General features: G+C 45.6%; 1 protein-coding gene across 3 annotated transcripts in view; it reads left to right on the top strand.

Moving 5' to 3' along the window:
* Positions 1-18,112, top strand: part of MAPKBP1 (mitogen-activated protein kinase binding protein 1) — an 84,947-nt gene that overhangs the window by 39,399 nt on the left and 27,436 nt on the right. For all 3 annotated transcript variants that reach the window (XM_088520474.1, XM_088520475.1, XM_088520473.1), the window contains exons 3-16: positions 2,981-3,043; positions 3,634-3,691; positions 6,709-6,879; positions 9,086-9,223; positions 10,021-10,203; positions 10,816-10,833; positions 11,387-11,547; positions 12,755-12,944; positions 13,947-14,093; positions 14,599-14,783; positions 14,889-14,980; positions 15,374-15,499; positions 17,271-17,341; positions 17,777-17,898. In XM_088520474.1, coding sequence (XP_088376600.1) covers positions 2,981-3,043; positions 3,634-3,691; positions 6,709-6,879; positions 9,086-9,223; positions 10,021-10,203; positions 10,816-10,833; positions 11,387-11,547; positions 12,755-12,944; positions 13,947-14,093; positions 14,599-14,783; positions 14,889-14,980; positions 15,374-15,499; positions 17,271-17,341; positions 17,777-17,898 — 1,725 coding nt within the window. The remainder of the gene's footprint in view (positions 1-2,980; positions 3,044-3,633; positions 3,692-6,708; positions 6,880-9,085; positions 9,224-10,020; positions 10,204-10,815; positions 10,834-11,386; positions 11,548-12,754; positions 12,945-13,946; positions 14,094-14,598; positions 14,784-14,888; positions 14,981-15,373; positions 15,500-17,270; positions 17,342-17,776; positions 17,899-18,112) is intronic.

The following is an 18,112-nucleotide window of genomic DNA, read 5'->3' as shown; positions in this document are numbered from 1 at the left end:
CAACATGTATAAATGGTAGTTAGAAATGAGAAGATCAGTGCTGTCTTTTTGTGTTCCTTCCGCCTCTTTGCCTATAAAATCATAGCCTTATGAAGAAGCAGACACACTGGTGGATGGATAGAGGGGTGTGTGTTTTGCATGTAACTGATTTTCTGTGGTAAATATTTTATTATTTTAATAGTGTAATATTAAAGCCAATGTAAAAAGAAATGAATAGATGCTTTGAATGTCCTGAGAGCTTGGTAGCTTCACTTGCCTTGCAGGGGAAACTGCGTCAGTTTCTGCTCTAAAGTGACTTGCTGGCTCTGGGAGGTTTGGGGCTGCTGCAGAGCTGAGCTGCAAGTGCCTGAGCAGGCGTCAAGGCTGCCTCAAATACTTGGAGTACTCCAAGCGCTTGGCTTGAGTGCTGGCAATAGCTAGTCGCTGCCCTTCAAAGAGATCTGCTCTCTAGGATGAAGTGTGCTAGACACCTTTCCAAGTATTTTGAGTGTGAGCCAGCTTCAAAGTCAGGTGTTCCCGAGTCCAAGAACAGTAGCTGAGTCCTGCTGTAAGATTTATGTCATGTGTCCTGCTGAATAAGGTATCCTGAAGTTGACTGAAGTTGACTGAAGCTTTCCTTGCTCTTATGTAGGGTGGCAGGAAGGTGGTTGTATAAAATCAGCACAGGACAACATAGCAGTGAAGTAGCTTTTTGAGGGTACCACATAAGTGGAAGGTTAAAAGCTGTGAAGGGCTAAATCAGTTTATCCATTCAGGCTACAGAAGACCAGAACCAGTAAGCAAGTTTAGTTTACAACTCAACATAACTACATGCAATCTTGTTTAGCTATGTCTATGAGATAAAATTACTTTTCCATGACATAAGTCAATGTTTGCTGACTAGTAAGGAGATACTTCTCACCCTTCAGTGCCCCAACTATAGAGTTGTTTAGCTATGGGTTGTAAACTCAGTAGCTCAAATATAAGGGTGTCTTAGTACAGAGTTAAAATATCTTTATTTGACTGGTAGCCTGACATTAAACCTGTGTGACTCTTGGAGGATTTACTGATTCCCCTTGGTGTGTGAGCTGGTGGTTCTTACATTTGCTGTGGGGTTTTTGACTTGCTGAGAGATGAGAAGTGGGCAAGGAGGCCTGCAGAAAGGCAGCCCTGTCAGGAAATGGCCATTTGCAAGAGGGCTTTTGAGCCCTCGTGATTATAAGTGGTTAGAGGCTCAGCTGCATAAGTTAATAAAGGCAAAGCCCTGGGACCTGTACTATTCTAGGAAATGGTGTGTTTATTTGCTTGCTTGGTTTGAAGACTGTGGTTTGGTTTTTGCCCGTCTTTCCTGTATTTTTAGATTTTGTTCACTTCTATAGTGTCCTGTTTTTGTGCAGAGTTCCTTGTAATTAAAACAAAGGGGCTCAACTTTCCTGTGCAGCTTTTAAGTTTTCCAAGGGATTTTTTTAAAATCTTTCCTATTCTTTTTAATATTTTCTGAAACTTATTTTCAGCAACTCTTCCCTGCCATAACCCAGCAGGATTTGGGTCCGTGCGACCCTACCCAACTTCACATAGTGTGGTTTTTGTCTTGCTTTTCTGATTAGCTAGAGATATCAGATTTCCACATCTGCTCTCTTCCTATTTCACGTCTCATGATTGCGAGGCTTAACCTTCCTTGCCTCATCACCAGATCACAAAGCACCTACTGCTTCTATACACCTATAGAAAGCAACAGCCATAGGTTTGACTTGAACCTTTCCGGATTGGTTGCCCATCATGAAGAGCCCAGCGGATTGATACCAGTTTGACCAACCTGCTTATTTACACTTTTAGCCACAAGATTACATCTCCAGTCATGCTTTAATGCCCGAGAAAGCCAGGGCTGTTCTTGAGGAGCACCACAGAGGGAAGGTAGTGTGGTGAGGGGGCCACATCTTGCGTGCAGTTGGTGCTTTGGAGGCTTTAGTAGTTCTTGGAGCCTGCTTTGAGGTAGTGATGTTAATGGAGGGTGACAGCTTTGGCCAAGGACCCTGGCTCTTGCTATGCCAGGCCTCCTGTGTGCTCTTTTCTTGTTCAAAATTGGCCCTGTTCCTGGCAAGGTAGTCCTATGGAGCTGGTGACAGGCCGACGGCCTGGGCCTGGGAGGGAGCTGCCAGCCCTGTGGGGATGTTGTGGCCGCGTCAAACCCGAGCTGCACCTGCGACCTGACCAGGCCGGCGAGGGGCCCGTGCGGGCGCCGCCTTCGCAGCACTGAGGCGGCGGTCATGTTGCAACGCCACCGGTGAAGTGTCCTTCACTCTCTCCCAATTGCTCACTCTCCTGCTTCTCATGGAGGCAAATGTTTTGCTTAATGGGAGGTTGCTGCTTTTGCAGTTCATCTTGCTGAGAGATTTGTGCAGAGCCCCGAGCAAGTTGTTTATTCGGATCACCGTCTCTTGGGCCAGCAAGTTCTGACATCATGTTTCTCACCAGCTAACCCCTTGTGCTACGTGCAGCAGCTTTCTGTCCCGTCTTGAATTACAGACAAGGCACAGAAAATTAGCTCTTTTTTCCTGAGAGCTTTTTCGGAAGATGCCCTTTCCATTGCTCCTGACTTCCTCACCTGTGGAACATGCTGCTTTGGTTCCCAGAACATGGGGTCATTTTCATGGCAGGGGACAGGGAACTTAATCTACTGGGACCCATTACACAGGCTTTCATAATTAACCTTTCTGTCCAGCTTGAGCAAGGAGAGACTTGGAGCTCGTACGTGCCAAAGGAAATTATTTATGGTATTATACTCCTCAATGTGAGAGATGCTTGGGATTTTTTCTCCTCTGAGCTGCTCCTTTCCTTTGCAGTCTCCAGCTAACCACAGCTCAGAGCGTGAGGTTAGGGGATTGAACAGCCCTTTGGGACTGCTTGTGCTTCTGCTCTGCCAACAAGCATGGCTCCATTTCTTTTCTTTATGTCCATGGCTGTTATGTCAACATTTTTTTTTCTTTTTTCCTCCATCTAGGTGTGTTGTGGTGCTGTTCAACCCCAGGAAAAATAAGCAACACCATATTCTAAACAGCTCCAGGTGAGTAAAGTTTCAAGCTTGTTCTCTGTGGGAGGTGACTTTCAAGGCTTTTATGGCTTGAGCGAAGTGTAAGAGCTGCTGAGAAAACTGTTGCTCCCAGATGAATTCCTGCAGCGAGCGCTGCCTTGGGCAGAGTCCGCCTGCTGGTTTGCTTGTAACTCCTCCTAATGTGAACGGCTGTTGCCAACTAGGCAACACTTCAAAATATTGTGACCACATGAGGAAGTTTTAAAAAGCACTACATGGAGGAGAACTTACTAGAATCCCATGGTATCCGCATATGATTCCCCCCAGGAATTCCGCCAGGATTGGTGTGTCCCTTCAACTGGAATAAAGGCACAGATATGAAGATGAACCTTACCTTTTGGAGCTTTCCTGGAGCTGTAGGCATCCTGCTAGAGATTGGGGCAGCAGGGAATCTCCATGACAAGTGTTAGACTTGTGGTAAAGAGAAGCTGTTGGCAGGCTATCGGGTGTAATCTGAGCTTTCTTTTTTTTTCCCCCCCCCCCTAGTCTGTCTTCTCTAGTCATGACATATTGAAATGAAATTGCTTGCTGGAAACATTTTGTTGCCATTCTTTCTGTTTTAGGAAAACGATCACAGCCCTTGCTTTCTCTCCAGATGGAAAATACCTGGTTACAGGAGAGGTAAGTGTGAGAGGAAAGAGAGTACACCTTACTCAAATGTTGACAACTTGGGTCCTGTAACATTCTTTCTGCTTTCTGATAGGACTGTGACCACTGAAATTTAAACAGAGCAAGCCTCTGAGCTGCCTTTTTCCAGGGAAATCTATTTTAGCTCTCCATCTCTGTGTGAACCTTCTGAGAAATGGGCGACCTTGGGTGTTCCTGTTAAGGGTGCGCTGATGTGCTGTTCCCTCTAGTCAGCTTGCGAGGAGGCAGCAGTCTCCTGGAGTGGCCTCTGAGAGCAAAAAATAAGTCAAAAATACAAAATACTGCTCTACTGTAGCATGAATGGAGAGAACTTGGATGGTCCTTATTCTTGGATTGAGTTTAGGATTGTCCCTTTAGGATTTTGGGAAGTAACTGAAGCCAATAACAGTGTTGTGGAAAAAGTGAAAAGCACATGTGGAATGGAGCCGTAGGAACAGTGACAAAAGATGCTGGTGCCTGTGGTTTGGCCTTGTGCGCTCGGTTGTTGGCGACAGTCGCTTCCTCCCTTCAAACACGCTCGAAGGGGAGAATAGGGATGACTGCTCTGCGTGCCTGTTCCGCATTAGAAGCGCAAAACACGGGCCCTGTGTCATGCGTTTGGAGTCACTTGATGTTAAAACCCACTCAAGTGTTGGCTGTCCCCCCCTCATTTGGGCTCGGTTCGCTCTTTGCGTTACTCACGGTAACCTAGGGGCAGCCTGGGTGCTCGGTGGGCCCTGCGCGAGCACGTGGGACACGGCTCCCTCGTGAGCCTCAGCGGAGCGGAGCACATGGCAGCCCTGCCCGAGAGCTGCCCGGGGGCTGCCCGCTCCACGTGGCCCGGCTTCGGCTGCTGCAATGGCAGCTGTCCTGTCCGTGGGTGATTCCCTACGCTGAATCCCTCTTGGAATGATAGGATTTGGGGATGGAGGTTACTTCGGCACAACAAAAGTAAGGGCAAATTTGCCATCAGAGCATTAGAGACCTTTTTGTTATTCCTTTTTGTTAATGAAAAGATGAGATTTTTACTGATGATTTTTACTGTTTTTAATCCCTTTTTATGCTAGAGAATTCTTAATGTATCGAACATTATTATGTGCATCACACAAATATAAATATGTATATATTTTATTTAATTGTAAAATAATTAGATATCTCTTTTTCCTCAGTGTTCTGTTCTGAGGATGTTGGTGGTTGAGGATTTTATTTTTTCTTTGCTTGTTTATTTTTTAAATCTCTACTTCTTTTCATGTGAGGCAGGAAAAATGAAAATATTGTAGTTAATTTATTATTATTATTGTATTTTTCATACCAACAGGCTATGCGTTTCAGTTTGAACCCGTTTTCATGTAAATGGAAGCTTTGATTAAAAACAGTCTTTCCAGTGAAAGGCTTTATACGTGAAGGCGTTTTTGCCGTGCTGCAGAACGTGTCTCTGCTGGCCCTGCTCTCCAGCCACTTCTCTTTTTGGGTACCCTCCCAAATGCGCGAAATCTGAATTATTAATTTGTCCCGCAGTGCCCCCTGCTGGGGTCAGCCGTCTCCTCGTCATCCTCCCTGTGCCCTGTGGGAGGGCCCCGTAGGGAAATGGGGCCGCGTTCAGTTCCTGACCATCACCCTGGCCTCGGGCTGGTTCTGCATGCTGATACATTAGTTTTCAGTGCGCCTGCATCCTCAGGAGAGAGCCTGCAGAGGTGGTTCCTTGGCCTGCCATATATATTAAATATCTCTTAAATATTTTAAATGCAGAAGAAAATGGAATTTTTTTTGCTCCCCATGGAAGCGTAAATTCCTCATGCATGGGACTTGTGCGGAGCTTGCTGTTGGTGAGCATCTATTGTGGTGCTGAATGCGAATCAGTTTGTCAGTGCCTTGTGGTGCACACTAAGAGTCTGGGAAATACATGTATTTTGAAGTAGAGCAATTATTTTGAAGAGCAACATTTTTGACTCACTGTAACATCTTGACAGCAGCCTTGAGACATGAGCTCTGCCATGTAAGAACAACTGCAACAAATACAGTAAAATGTGACCTCGGCGCGTTTCCAGGCCACAAGAAGTTGCTTGGCAGAGCTGCTTGGGAGACAACTGAACATTCCCAATTCTGCCTTTCCAGAGCTTTGATTTCTCTTTCTTGTGATCAGAATTGCCTCTCCCACGCAGTCAAATGACTGAATTAACCCTGACCAGAAAAGGCACCATTCTGCCTTGTTGCCATGGATATGTTATTTTGCAGGGTACCTTTGTGACAGGCTTCTATATGAATTCCTCAATAAGCTCTTGAGTAGGATTCTCCTGTCAGGTGCAATCCTGGCCAGCACTTCAGCTTGCCTTGTACTTATGAGTTTATTTTGAATAAATAACAAAAAATTAAAGAAGAATAAAATTGTCTAGAAGAAGGTGCTATGCTTGCATTTCCAGGGACTATTACCGCCTGTTTTTCTGGAAAAGTGTAGAACCACTGTCTGTTCCTTCCCTGTCTCTGTGAGGCTCCTTTACCCACCTTTGTTCAGGCAGTGCATTCCTGCACTTACCTTTGTAGTGTAAGTGGTGCTGTTGGCCTCCCCGAGGCCTTCCGGAGATGCTGTGCTCTGATTGACATAAACAGTCATATCGTGTTTGGGGGAGGCTTGACTGAGCTGGTTCAAGATCTCCAGTGTCCGTGTTGTGTAAGGAGCAGAGGGTGTCTGCAGAGGGTCTTTGGGTTCACTAAGTCTGAATATATGTTGTCACATAATGCTTTTCGTGAGCAGGCTGCGAGTTCCCATCGCAAACTCAGGGATATGCAGGAAAAGTATTGTTCCAGTCTTGGACCCTTTTGGGGGGAATGTAAGAGGGACTGAAGGAGAGGAGGGTGTTTGAAGAGTCACAGGAGGTGAGCTCTAACCCTATATGGTGATCCCAACATCTGTGTATCGTCTCCCAAGCTCCCATCCTTTTACATGCCTGAGTCCATCAGAACCAACCTCAGGAGTTACGTTTCCTGTTCTCTGCCCGTCCCTGTCCCTGCAGAGTGGCCACATGCCCGCCGTTCGCGTGTGGGATGTGGCCGAGCGGACACAGGTGGCAGAGCTGCAGGAACACAAGTATGGCGTGGCCTGCGTCGCCTTCTCCCCCAGCTCCAAGTACATCGTTTCGGTGGGCTACCAGCATGACATGATTGTCAACGTGTGGTCGTGGAAGGTAAGTGCCCCAAGAAGCTGACTGGACCATGGGGTCGCTAAATATGATGATTTTATCATTTCAATTCTGTCCTGCTTTCTGCTTCTTTCTTTTTTCTTTTTTTTTTTTTTTCCCTTCTTCTCCACTCTTTTGACATTCATTGGCACAGACAAGTTTAGATGTGGGAAAGAGCTATGGTCCCCTAGGGATGATCTAAATCACTTTGAAGGGTTATTCTCTGTATTTGGAGACATACGACATCTTGCTGCCTAGTCAGAAAAGCCTGGACTTCCAAAACCTTGTCAAGGACTTGTGCGTTTTTAGAGGCTTGTTTAAAAAATAATTCATGGGGTTGAAGGAGGAGAGTCCCACCGGGCAGGGATTCCTCTTGTGGTCTAGGAGTGCTCTTGAGTTCTGTTTTGTGTCAAGATTTGTGATACTCCGGACGAAAGGGAACATACACAGAGCACAGTGGCCGTGCTGTCTATGGAAAATAAAGCCTATGTTTTTTCATCTAGAAAACATGTAAATATAGGCTGTTTGTGTAAAAAAACAAACAGACAAAAAACAAAAACCCATGTTGCAAGGCTCACGTTACAGAAGGCTCCGAACTGATGTATGAGATAGAGCTAAGCATTTGTGCTTTTTCTGATTTGGGTCAGCTCCTGCTACCTCTTCAGACACTTTAAGACTCTCTAAAAGAGAGAGAAATTTTATATGACTACAGATACAGGTGTTAAATGTTGTACTGTGCAGCTTGTGAGCCTGTGCTCATGCAGTGTGTTAACAGCTTCATCATACTTTGAGCTGTACCTTAAACCCTCCCTGTTAGTCCTCTCCTGCATAAGCAAAAGTTGCTTGCTATTTTTTGTATAGCTGCGTTACGAACCGATAAAACAAAGACGCCTGTATTGATGCAAAAAAGGGTGCGCGTTCAGCCTCCTGGTTCTTTCTAGCCACACAAATCCCAGTAGTGACTTGGAGGGGAACATAATGTATGGGACTGAGTACAGGCAGCTCTGTTGTACCTTGCTCGTGCAAGTCTTTTGTTTACTGTAATCCTGATCATACTTTTTTGCATGAGAGCTTGTAAGGTAAGAACTGTGCCACCCTTCTGTACTGAAGAACGCTTCTCTAAATATGTGTTCCAGATTCTGTCAGGAGGTAAAATGTGCATTTTGCAAACTGGATACTAAAACTACAGATAATTGACTTGACAAAAGTCATAGAAAACTGAGGAAAAAAAATGAAGCCAGATCTCCCGAAGTACTTCCCTGCACCTTTTGCTGCCGTCTGTCTTTCAACCACTTGGCTGCTGCTTCAGTTTCCCTGTTCTTTCCAGTCTGGGGGACTTGCTCAGTTGTTTGATGGTGATGAAAAAGCAAAGCCCTGTTGTTGGTGGGGGTCCCTTGCTCCCATAAGGGAAAGACCCCAGTGTTGTAAAAACATCCCCAGTAGTTACTGTCAGTCACATACTACAAGTTTGAAAACTCACCAAAGATAGAGAGGAAGGTTTTTTAGTTTGCACTTCCACTGATCCCTGGAGAACAGGAGAGGGGGAAAACTGAGTGCCTGTTATCTAGCCATTCTCTTCAGAGAGCATCCGTTCTCCTTTTCTGTCTTTGCCATCTTCTTCCCCCGATTGCACTCTTTGACTATTTGAGGTGTACAGAGAAATATAGCAGACTTTGTTTTCTCCTTTTTGATGTAAGGCAGAAATGGTCTTCTTTTGTCTCCTCTGTCTTTCCATAAGGCTTTATTTCTCGGAGAGAAGACAATAATTATGGTGGAATTGTTAGTGTTTTGCCTGTGGAAAATACCTGTCCCTATCTCGAATGCCTTGCAATCATTGCTGCCTGGAGGCTAGGAGAGTCTGTGCTGGTGCTGGCATGCGTGTGCCTTCCCTGTTTAGAAAGGGAAATGCATTTGCTTGGAGTTCCCTGTGGCTGCAAAAGCAAGAGATCAAGGCTCAGCATGCACATCCGTGCAGGTGGGGGTGACTGCTGGCCCGTCCTCCGCCTTGGCAGTGAGGAGGCAGGATGTGCGCGAGGGTGAATTCTGCACTGCCACGTCGGTGCTCCTGGCTCGCGCTGGGGTGAGCGGGAGGTAGTTTGGGTCTCCTTTTTCCATTGCTGCAGCTTTAGTATTGGTATATGCATGTAGCTGAATTGAACTTCCTCTGCTTCTGAGCAAAGCAATTAAGCCATGTAAACAATTATGATTCCAGAAAAACATCGTGGTGGCAGCCAACAAAGTCTCAAGTAAAGTGACAGCTGTGTCATTCTCAGAGGACTGCAGTTACTTTGTCACTGCTGGAAATCGGCATATCAAGTTCTGGTACCTAGATGACAGCAAAACCTCCAAGGTGAGAGAAGCTGCCAAGCTGTGGGCAGACACTTCCATCTTACAGCAATGTGGATTTTGCTTTGGGAACTGGAAGCCCCTTTCTTCTTTCCTCCTGGGATTCAAGGCTGGCTCTCAATCTCCAGCACTTAATTGCATGGTGCAACAGTATCAAAAGCTTGTCTTATATCCTGGGGAGGGGGTGTGATTCCTGGAGTTGCACAACAGCATGTTGTTTCTTTAGTAGTTATATATACCAAACAACACAAAAGAAAAACAGAACAAGAAGTTGTAGTCATTGCACTCCTTGCAGCACAGAGATTGGGAAAACTGTTTAATGTGGGTGTGAGCATCTGAAGAGGCTGTGGTGGTTGTTCTGAAGCATCAGTCAAAGGCTTTAACCCTTTAGTTAGTGGCTTCTGCCAATGGGCATCCAATATGTATTCAACACATGCTCATTTGTCTGGGTGTTGCTCCTTCATGCCTGGACCCACCCTCTATTGGCATTTGATGCAAGTCACAGATTGTCCATGGAAGGATTCCACTTCCTGTGGCTGATCTGCTCTCTCTGGGTCATACATTTGGAAAGTAAATTTTGGTACCATAAGGTAGAGTTTTGTTCCACTGACTTGTTAATACTGACGGTCCCAACACACTCTGCAACCTGTGGGTCTGCGGCAATAAAACATCACGCCTCCCCTCTTCGTACTCCTCAGCCCTCTGGGTTTGAGGAACTTCTGCCCTGAGGGCTTGGTGTTTGGGCAGATGTCTGTCTGGAGTGCTTGCGTTCTCTTCCTAACATTGTGTTTTTGTTGGTAGGTGAATGCCACAGTCCCCTTGCTAGGTCGCTCAGGTTTGCTTGGGGAGCTGAGGAACAACTTCTTCGCAGATGTGGCATGTGGAAGGGGCAAGAAGGCTGACAGCACCTTCTGTATCACATCCTCAGGCCTGTTGTGTGAATTCAACGAGAAAAGACTGCTGGACAAGTGGGTGGAGTTGAGGGTGAGTTGTGTGTTCTGCTGTCCTCTGATGTTAGTGCCTGCTGAAGCAGCAGGAGCAACAATAAGTGAACTGAGAGAGCACAAGCCAGCCACCAGCAGTGCAAGTTATTGATTTGGAGGATAATTTGGGTTTCTGCCACTTTATGATTTACGCTGGTTGGGAGGCTAGGCATGAATGCTATTGCCTCTTTGCAAAGGGATTTTATTAATCCCTGAAGCTTTTCCATTCTCAAGCTTTCCTGTTATAGCTACTGCCCTGCTGGCAAAGCAGTGTCCTGATGTAGCTTTGGTAACCTCTGTGTTGTCCCTCCTGGTTGGCCTGGACAACTAGGAGGATTCTGATCTCTTTCCTCTCTGCAGTGTCATGCTTGGCTTGTGCATCTCAAATGCAACTTCCCAATTTAGTAGTGGGTTTGGCTATTGAAAAATACCAGCCTGGCCTGTAGTTAAGACTTCAGCAGGGCTTTTTCCTTTCAATTGAATGCAAGATATTCACCTGAAAGTATCCAGAGTGTTGAAACCAAGGCAAAATATCTCCATACTTCCTTTCAAATGAAATGCCTCTTCTTTTCTTTCCTTTCTTCTCTAAAATCTGCCTTTCACTCTTGCTCAGAATACAGACAGCTTCACAGTAAGTCCAACAAGTTTTGCATTGAACTCATCCACTTGTCCCCACGCTCCATTTTCTACCATTTTTTGCCATTTGTACAAATCCCCATGGGAGTGATGGGGAAAATCATTTTTTCCTTTCTTGTTCCGTTGTGACAAGTAATGTATTGGTGTGATAGTACATGGTGCAGTGCTCCTTCCCTGCTAATGGTACTGAGTATCACAGAGGAGCAAAACTAATGTTCAGAGTGAGGCTCAGCTGGAGGAAATGTGCTGCTCTGCTGACCTCCCCTGGCAGGAGTGCCTTTATTTTGGGAGGGGAGGTGACCTGTGGAGCTCCTTCCCTAGCCACTGAAATCTGTGGTGGACCATGGCTGGAAAGCTCCTCAGAAAGGAAACTGAGACTTTTGAGTTTTTTTCCTTGCTCCAGGGGGCTAAACTTCACCTCACTTCAGCTCTTCTGACCATGATTCCTTTGTCTGTCAGTTTGCTCTTCTCTCTGCCGTGTGTTTGGTGACTTGTTGAAGTGAGTGCGTGTTGCTCACTAGCCTTCTTGTGTGCTGTGTCCTCCTCAGACCACTGTGGCAAACTGCATCTCAGTGAATCATGACTACATCTTCTGTGGCTGCGCTGATGGCACCGTGCGGATTTTCAACCCTCTGAATCTTCACTTTGTCACCACGCTGCCAAAGCCGCATTTCTTGGGAACGGATATCGCGAGTGTGACTGAAGCCAGGTATTGGGGAGGGGATGGAAGGTAGCAAAGGTGCCATCGTTCTAGTGAATTTCCCTGTCTATAGCAATGCAGTATTTTTCTTTTCCTCGTGTGTTTCAACCAGTTTTCTCTAAACTTTGGGGAGGAAACTTGAGGAAAAGTGCAGACAGCACCGTATAGACCTCCTCTGGAGGACTGGTGAAAGAGCTAGGAAAAGGAAATATTTCCCTCAATTTGCTGTTACCAGTTTTGATAGTGGTAAGTCAAACAATCATGTATTCTGGCCCTTTAAAAGTACTCTCTGCAGTGTCCATATCTGTCAGTCAAGCATAGATATTCATGTGACTCTTGAGCCTGCCTTTGTAGGGCTTATTATGATCTCAACAACATTTCTTTCTCTCTCTCTCTCTCTTTTTTTTTTTTCGTTTCAAAAGAAGATGGAAAACACAGGACTCATTATCCCTATGCATGCCAGAGCTTCTCTGTAGGATACCAGTCGCCCACAATGAACTGCCCACAACTGTATTAATGACTTGATGTTTTTGATAGGATATGGGCTGTTCTTTTCTATCCCTCACAGCTTTGCCCTTGCTGTTAGATTTGCCACAGAGAGCTGGCCTAAAAAGGGCCCTGCCCATCTGCAGTTGCCCATCTCATGAGCTATTCCATGCAGCACCAAGCGTGTGGGGGGAAGGCTGTCCCACAGGCATCAGCTAGAGTAAAGCATTCCTTTGTCCCTTGTGCTGGCATGCTCTTAACTTTTGAATGCTAGTGACTGCTCCTATTCTTCCCCTTGGTCCCATGCCAGAGCAGCTCCTGCGATTAACTGCAGTCCGTTACGCAGACCCAAAAGTTGGGTCCTTCTCCTTTGCTTTGAGATCACTGTTCGCTTTGGGTTTTGCCAGCTGCTTTGCAGTGGTGAATGATGGTGACCTCCAGGGTTGACCAGGTGCCCTCTTTAATCTTTCAGGGAAAGCCAGATGTCTCTCTGTGGTTGGGCCTTGCCTGTACAGCAAGGGGAATGATTTTCACCGTGGGGTGTTCAGGCCTCTTTTGGGACTTCTTGCTGCAATAGTTGCTCAACAGACAGGTCTTCCCAACCAACCTTCTCTCTCTACTTTTATGGCACAGTTCACCTGGCCATCCCCTTTTGCAGAATCTGAGCTTGACCTCTTTGCTCTGACTCTAGGAATTCACAAGTAACTTGGCTCTTGTTCTCTCTTTGCAGTCGGCTTTTCTCTGGTATGGCTGATGCCAAGTATCCAGACACGATAGCCCTCACCTTTGACCCCACCAACCAGTGGCTTTCCTGTGTATACAACGACCACAGCCTGTATGTGTGGGATGTCAGAGACCCAAAGAAAGTGGGCAAGGTTTACTCTGCTCTGTACCACTCTTCCTGCGTGTGGAACATTGAGGTAACGGCAGATGGGGAATGTTGTCTGCAGATGCAAGTATTTGATTATGGCTTGTGGCTGCAGAAATCATCTGAATAGCTGTCAAATTTAAATGCAAGAAGTTAATGCTGAGAGAGAGAGAGAGAGGGGGAGAGAAAGAGTCAACTCAGAATACTTCCAGTGGTGGTTATGGTGTTTGGACTGGGGTGGGGAGCAGTTCTTTGGCTGCATAGCAGTGGTTAACCAATTATTTGAGATGTAGTGTGTTACTGGAGGGGAAAAAAATCTCCTTATTACAAAGATGAGAGAAAAAGGAGCAGAACTGCGTGCATTGGCTTCTCTTACAAAATGCCCATGATTTTATTGTGACCTCTAAAAGTGTTGGAGGTCTGGTGAGCAAATGTTCTGAAGTCCAAGAAATGAAATAAGTGATAAGACTTCAACTGTAATTCCCATTAGCCTATTTACCAGGGCATCCTGCATTAGCCTCCCAAGTGGCTATTGCCACCCAGTCTGTCTGCCCAGCTAGCTTTCCTTCAGGAGAGAGGAAGAAAGGAGGCATAAGAACAGTGTCTTAACAGTGGTCAGAAGAAGGAGAACTGGAAAGAAAGGAAGATGACAAGAGCTGATTTTGAGCATTTTATTAATTATATCTCTCCTTTTTTTTTACCTGGATTATGAATTCTTAGTAGTGTTTGAAAGTCCTAGCAGTAGTGCAAGGCTGTTGTTGCATGGTCTTTGAGGTGTTCTTTTAAACTATTAAACACAAAGGATGCTGGCTTATTGCAGGCTTCTTAAAGGGATGTTTTACAGTCAGGGTAGCTCAGCCAGCCTTTGTTTGAAGCAAGAATGAAGCTTTGGTTTTCAAGCAGGCTTTCATCAGGAGAATTCGTGGCTGCCTCTGTCCATTAAAAAAACAGAGAACAGCTTTTTCATCTGGTCTTATTTTGAAGCTTGCTGACAGTGACTAGATTGCCAAGTGCAGGAGGATCTCGTTCAGCAGTTGATTTTACCTGACCTTAGGTGTATCCGGAGGTGAAGGACAACAACCAGTCATGCCTACCCCCTGGTTCCTTCATCACCTGTTCATCTGACAACACCATTCGCCTGTGGAATACGGAGAGCTCCAACATTCATGGCACAGCCCTGCACCGCAACATCCTCAGCAACGTAAGGTTTAAATCCAGCTGTGTAGGAATGAGGACTCTTGTACAGTCCAGTGATTGCCTCTCCATGTTAGCTTCCATTATCAGTTGTTTTGGAAGACTCAAGGGCCCTTTCTCAGCAACCTGCATGTGGTAGAAAAGAAGCTCCTGCTTTCCATGCCAGAGAGTTTTCAAAAGACATAGGCTGACTTGAGCATTCCCTGAAGTCTTCTAAGCTCCTGCTCTCTCTCCTTATGTTGTAATTGCTAGACCCAGAGCTTGTCTCTGTGAAGGAGAATCTGATAGCTTCCAGAACCAAGGAAAATCTCTTGCAAAGAATGATCACAATACACAGATGTACAACTTTCCCCTCATGATACTAAGAGGCTGAGTGCTTTGCTCCCAACCAAAACATGCCATCAGTTGCACAATCACTGTCAGCAAGGGTGTTCTTTTGTCGGGAGCCCAGTTTCTAAGGGGTTTGCTTCACTTTAACTAGTTTAATATCTCTCTCCATTTTGTCCAACCAGGACTTGATGAAAATCATCTATGTAGATGATAACACTCAGGTGCTCCTGGACACTGACTACAACTTAGGCGGCAGCGCGGACAAAGCTGACGCGCAGGTGATGGACACGAAGGTGGGGATACGCACGGTGTGCGTGAGCCCTGGCGGGGAGCACCTGGCCTCGGGGGACAGGATAGGTACTCTCAGGTAACCTCATGGGGCAGGATGAGGGCTGGGTGCATGTGAGACTCAGAGCTAGCTCTTGTTGGTTTGATTAATAATACTGCAATCTGCAATGATGTTCTGCCTTAGGATATATGAGTTGCAGTCTTTGAGGGAAATGCTGAAGGTGGAAGCCCATGACTCTGAGATCCTCTGTCTGGAGTACTCCAAACCTGACACAGGTACATGCTTTGGAGATTCTTTCCTTTTGCTTATGGTTGTGGTAGTAAACAACACAGAATGTGCAGCCATCATGTGTCAGGGCATTCCGAGTGTGAACTACTCCTGGATTTCAGAACAAAATTGTAGCTTTGGATTAGTGGAACCAGACTTTGAAATATACTTCTTTCTCATGCTCTTCCATGGCAGATCATATATGAAGACCCAGACTTGTTCTGTCTGTTGTTGTCATGAAATGCAGAGGCATTTCATTTTGTCCGTTCATGCAGTTAACTATGACTTAATGTTTTGTCAGTAAGATTTTGGGGAAGCTGTCTTAAAATGATGACTGGAAAAGCAATTTTTTTTTTCAGTAAAGGTGTCTTTACTGAAAACCCCTCTTTAATATTTTACAGGGTTAAAGCTGTTAGCCTCAGCCAGTCGGGATAGGCTGATTCATGTCCTGGATGCTGGAAAGGATTACAGCCTGCAGCAGACCCTGGATGAACATTCCTCTTCCATCACTGCTGTGAAGTTTGCAGGTAGGGAATTGTGGCCTCCTCAAAAGCTGGGTTTTCAGTGGTGCTGCTGTCCCATTGTAGCTGTGAACCAGTTTTAATTGCTTAAACACTGGGGTAGGCCAGGCTGAAGCTGGTACTGCTCTTTTGTAATCCTCTGTAGTTGCAGTCCTAACAGAAGGTGATATATGATGATACCTTCTTTTCCCTTTTGTTTTTTTACTCTCTTCTCCCTCCTTCTCCCATTTAAAAAAAAAAAAAAAAGAGAGAACAAAAAAAAAAGAAATCTCCTGGCTGAATTTCCCGGTATTTTTTCTAGAAAACTGTTTTCTTCAATGATTCACTCCCTTATTTGATATAACATGGTTACACCCAGGCCTTATCTCAGTGAGGAGAACCATGGAGCAATGTCGTCTTCAAAAATTATCTGTTTCAGTATTAACTGATCAGAAGTGCACTTAACACCACAGAACAGTGTTAGACTTCCCATTCCTCCTGATGGAATGCAGTGTTCCAGTGCTCAGAGATGCTGCTGCTGGTCAAAGACATCAGTGTGGTGTACTGCACTATTGCCAGGGAGCAGCAAGGGCTTGCTATTCCCCAAGGGGAGGGGAGCCATGATGTGGGGGTGACAGGAGGGAACACGCAGAAGTAGTGACTTGACTGCAGGAGGGCAGTCCCACAGTACCTGGGAAAGGTGGAGCAGATCAGGTCCAATCATAGTCACCAGGCAAAACTACAGTGATGAGAGCAGGTCCAAGGTCAAGCCAGGAAGACAAATGAGCAAATCAGGGTCAGAATCAGGTTCAGAGGCAGTAGCCATGATCAACATGGCAATCAGTGATCACCAGGCAAGTCTGTCCTGATAAGGCTGGTCTGAGTTCAAATCAGGTCAGCAGGGTACATGGTCAGACACAGGTATGGCTGCAGTCTTGCCACAGGCAGTAACTCAAGTGATGTCCAAGGACAAGAGCCTCAGCTAAAAGCGGCTCTGAAGTGAAAGGCAGGGACCCTGCTGAGGCTTCCTAGCTGTCTGGGGGAGCTTCCATTAAGGTTTCTTCCATCTTTTTCTCAAGGACCTCCAAGGCCAGTCAAGGTCTGGTAGCTCTATCTTATCAGTGAGCTGGCCTGGAATACAACTGGCTGAAGCCCTAGGGTGTAGGGGAACGCACTGCAGGCCCTGGCAGCTAAGGCCAGTGTACAAGGTGCGTGGGCTAAACGCAGTCCTGCTCTCAGCGGGTACAGGGACTCATGTGATACTGGATCATTTTTCATTACGTTGAATTTTATCAGATTTTGTTCTCTTGAAGGAGCAGATTGGTTACAAGAGTGCTTGAGGAAGATAGAGAGTCTGACCCTTCAGTAAGAAAGGACAGCAAAAAAACGTGTCATTGACTTAGAGGACTGTGAAGTGCCTGTAGTCTATTTTCAGCTCATATGTAGCCTGAAGCTGCTTCTTTTCCTGCCACATTGCTAAGAAGTGCTCCAGTATGAAGAGAACAGGAACATGAGCATAGCAATGGGGAGGAAGGCACAATTATATTCTCATCTTTGCATGAGGCCTCTGTATTAAGATCTCATGTGCTTTGAACATTAACAAGTGCTTTGAATGTTAACAAATTCTTGAGAAGGGGCTTCTTCTTTGCTGCAGCCTTGTAGTGTTGTAGGAGTTGAATCTTAGCTGGTCAGGACTGCAGTAAATCACCAACCATATAGGTCTAAACCTCCTTTAAATACCTCCTTTATCTTCCTATCTTTATTTATCTTTTGATGGACTCCTGTCTCTTTGTTCCAGCTAATGATGGGAAAGTGCGAATGATCAGCTGTGGGGCAGACAAAAGTATTTACTTCCGCACTGCGCAGAAGGTAATGTTATTACAGCTGTTGTGTACTTCTTCTGATCTCCTCTCTACAAAGGAGCCACTTTAAAGACCCATATCAGTCTCTTCTTGCGAGTTTGCTGTTATTTCATTCTTGCTATCTTCTGTTGTGGCTCAGTGCAAGAGATTGCGTTAGGAGAAGTTGTTTTGTGACTCATGCAGCTCCTTCCAGTCTGAACTCTCTTCTTACCAGGAGGCAATTTAAAGAACTGTTAGGATATCTGCTCCTCTTTCTCTGTGAGGACTCTTGTAAGGAGTGGTGGAAGAGATGACTGCATTGTGTTTCCAGGCCTGGTTGTTCTCAGCAGGCCTTTTTAGTGGGAAGTTTGTGCTTGCTGCCTGAAATGACTTGTCTCTATTTACAAGTTTTAAATAACGGTTTAGCTCCTTGACTTTGACACAGTTCTTACTCCATGCTTAGACAGGAGAAGGGGTTCAGTTTACCCGAACACATCACATTGTTAGGAAGACCACTCTGTATGACATGGATGTGGACCCCAGCTGGAAATATGCTGCTATTGGTTGCCAAGACCGTAACATCAGGTTAGTCCACTTGTCTCAAAAATATTGTTGCGGTCGTAACTGAATTGGCCAAGGCCTTCCCTCCCTCACATCATTGTTCTTCTAGGTTCTTCACTACAGCATTTCAGTCTGTTGTAAACTCTGAAATATAAACTGTTCTTTTTCCCTTACTGATGAGAATCTGTGGATATGCTTGAATGTTCATGTGACTCTGAGCTTTTTGCTGGGTTCCTCT

The sequence above is a fragment of the Tinamus guttatus genome, unplaced genomic scaffold (genome assembly GCF_059628265.1).
Source record: "Tinamus guttatus ecotype Peru unplaced genomic scaffold, ASM5962826v1 Tinamus_guttatus_pri_ptg000089l, whole genome shotgun sequence".
NCBI classification, from domain to species: Eukaryota; Metazoa; Chordata; class Aves; order Tinamiformes; family Tinamidae; genus Tinamus; species Tinamus guttatus.
Note: the sequence above shows the minus strand (reverse complement) of the source record. Positions and strands in the feature narration are given on the sequence as shown.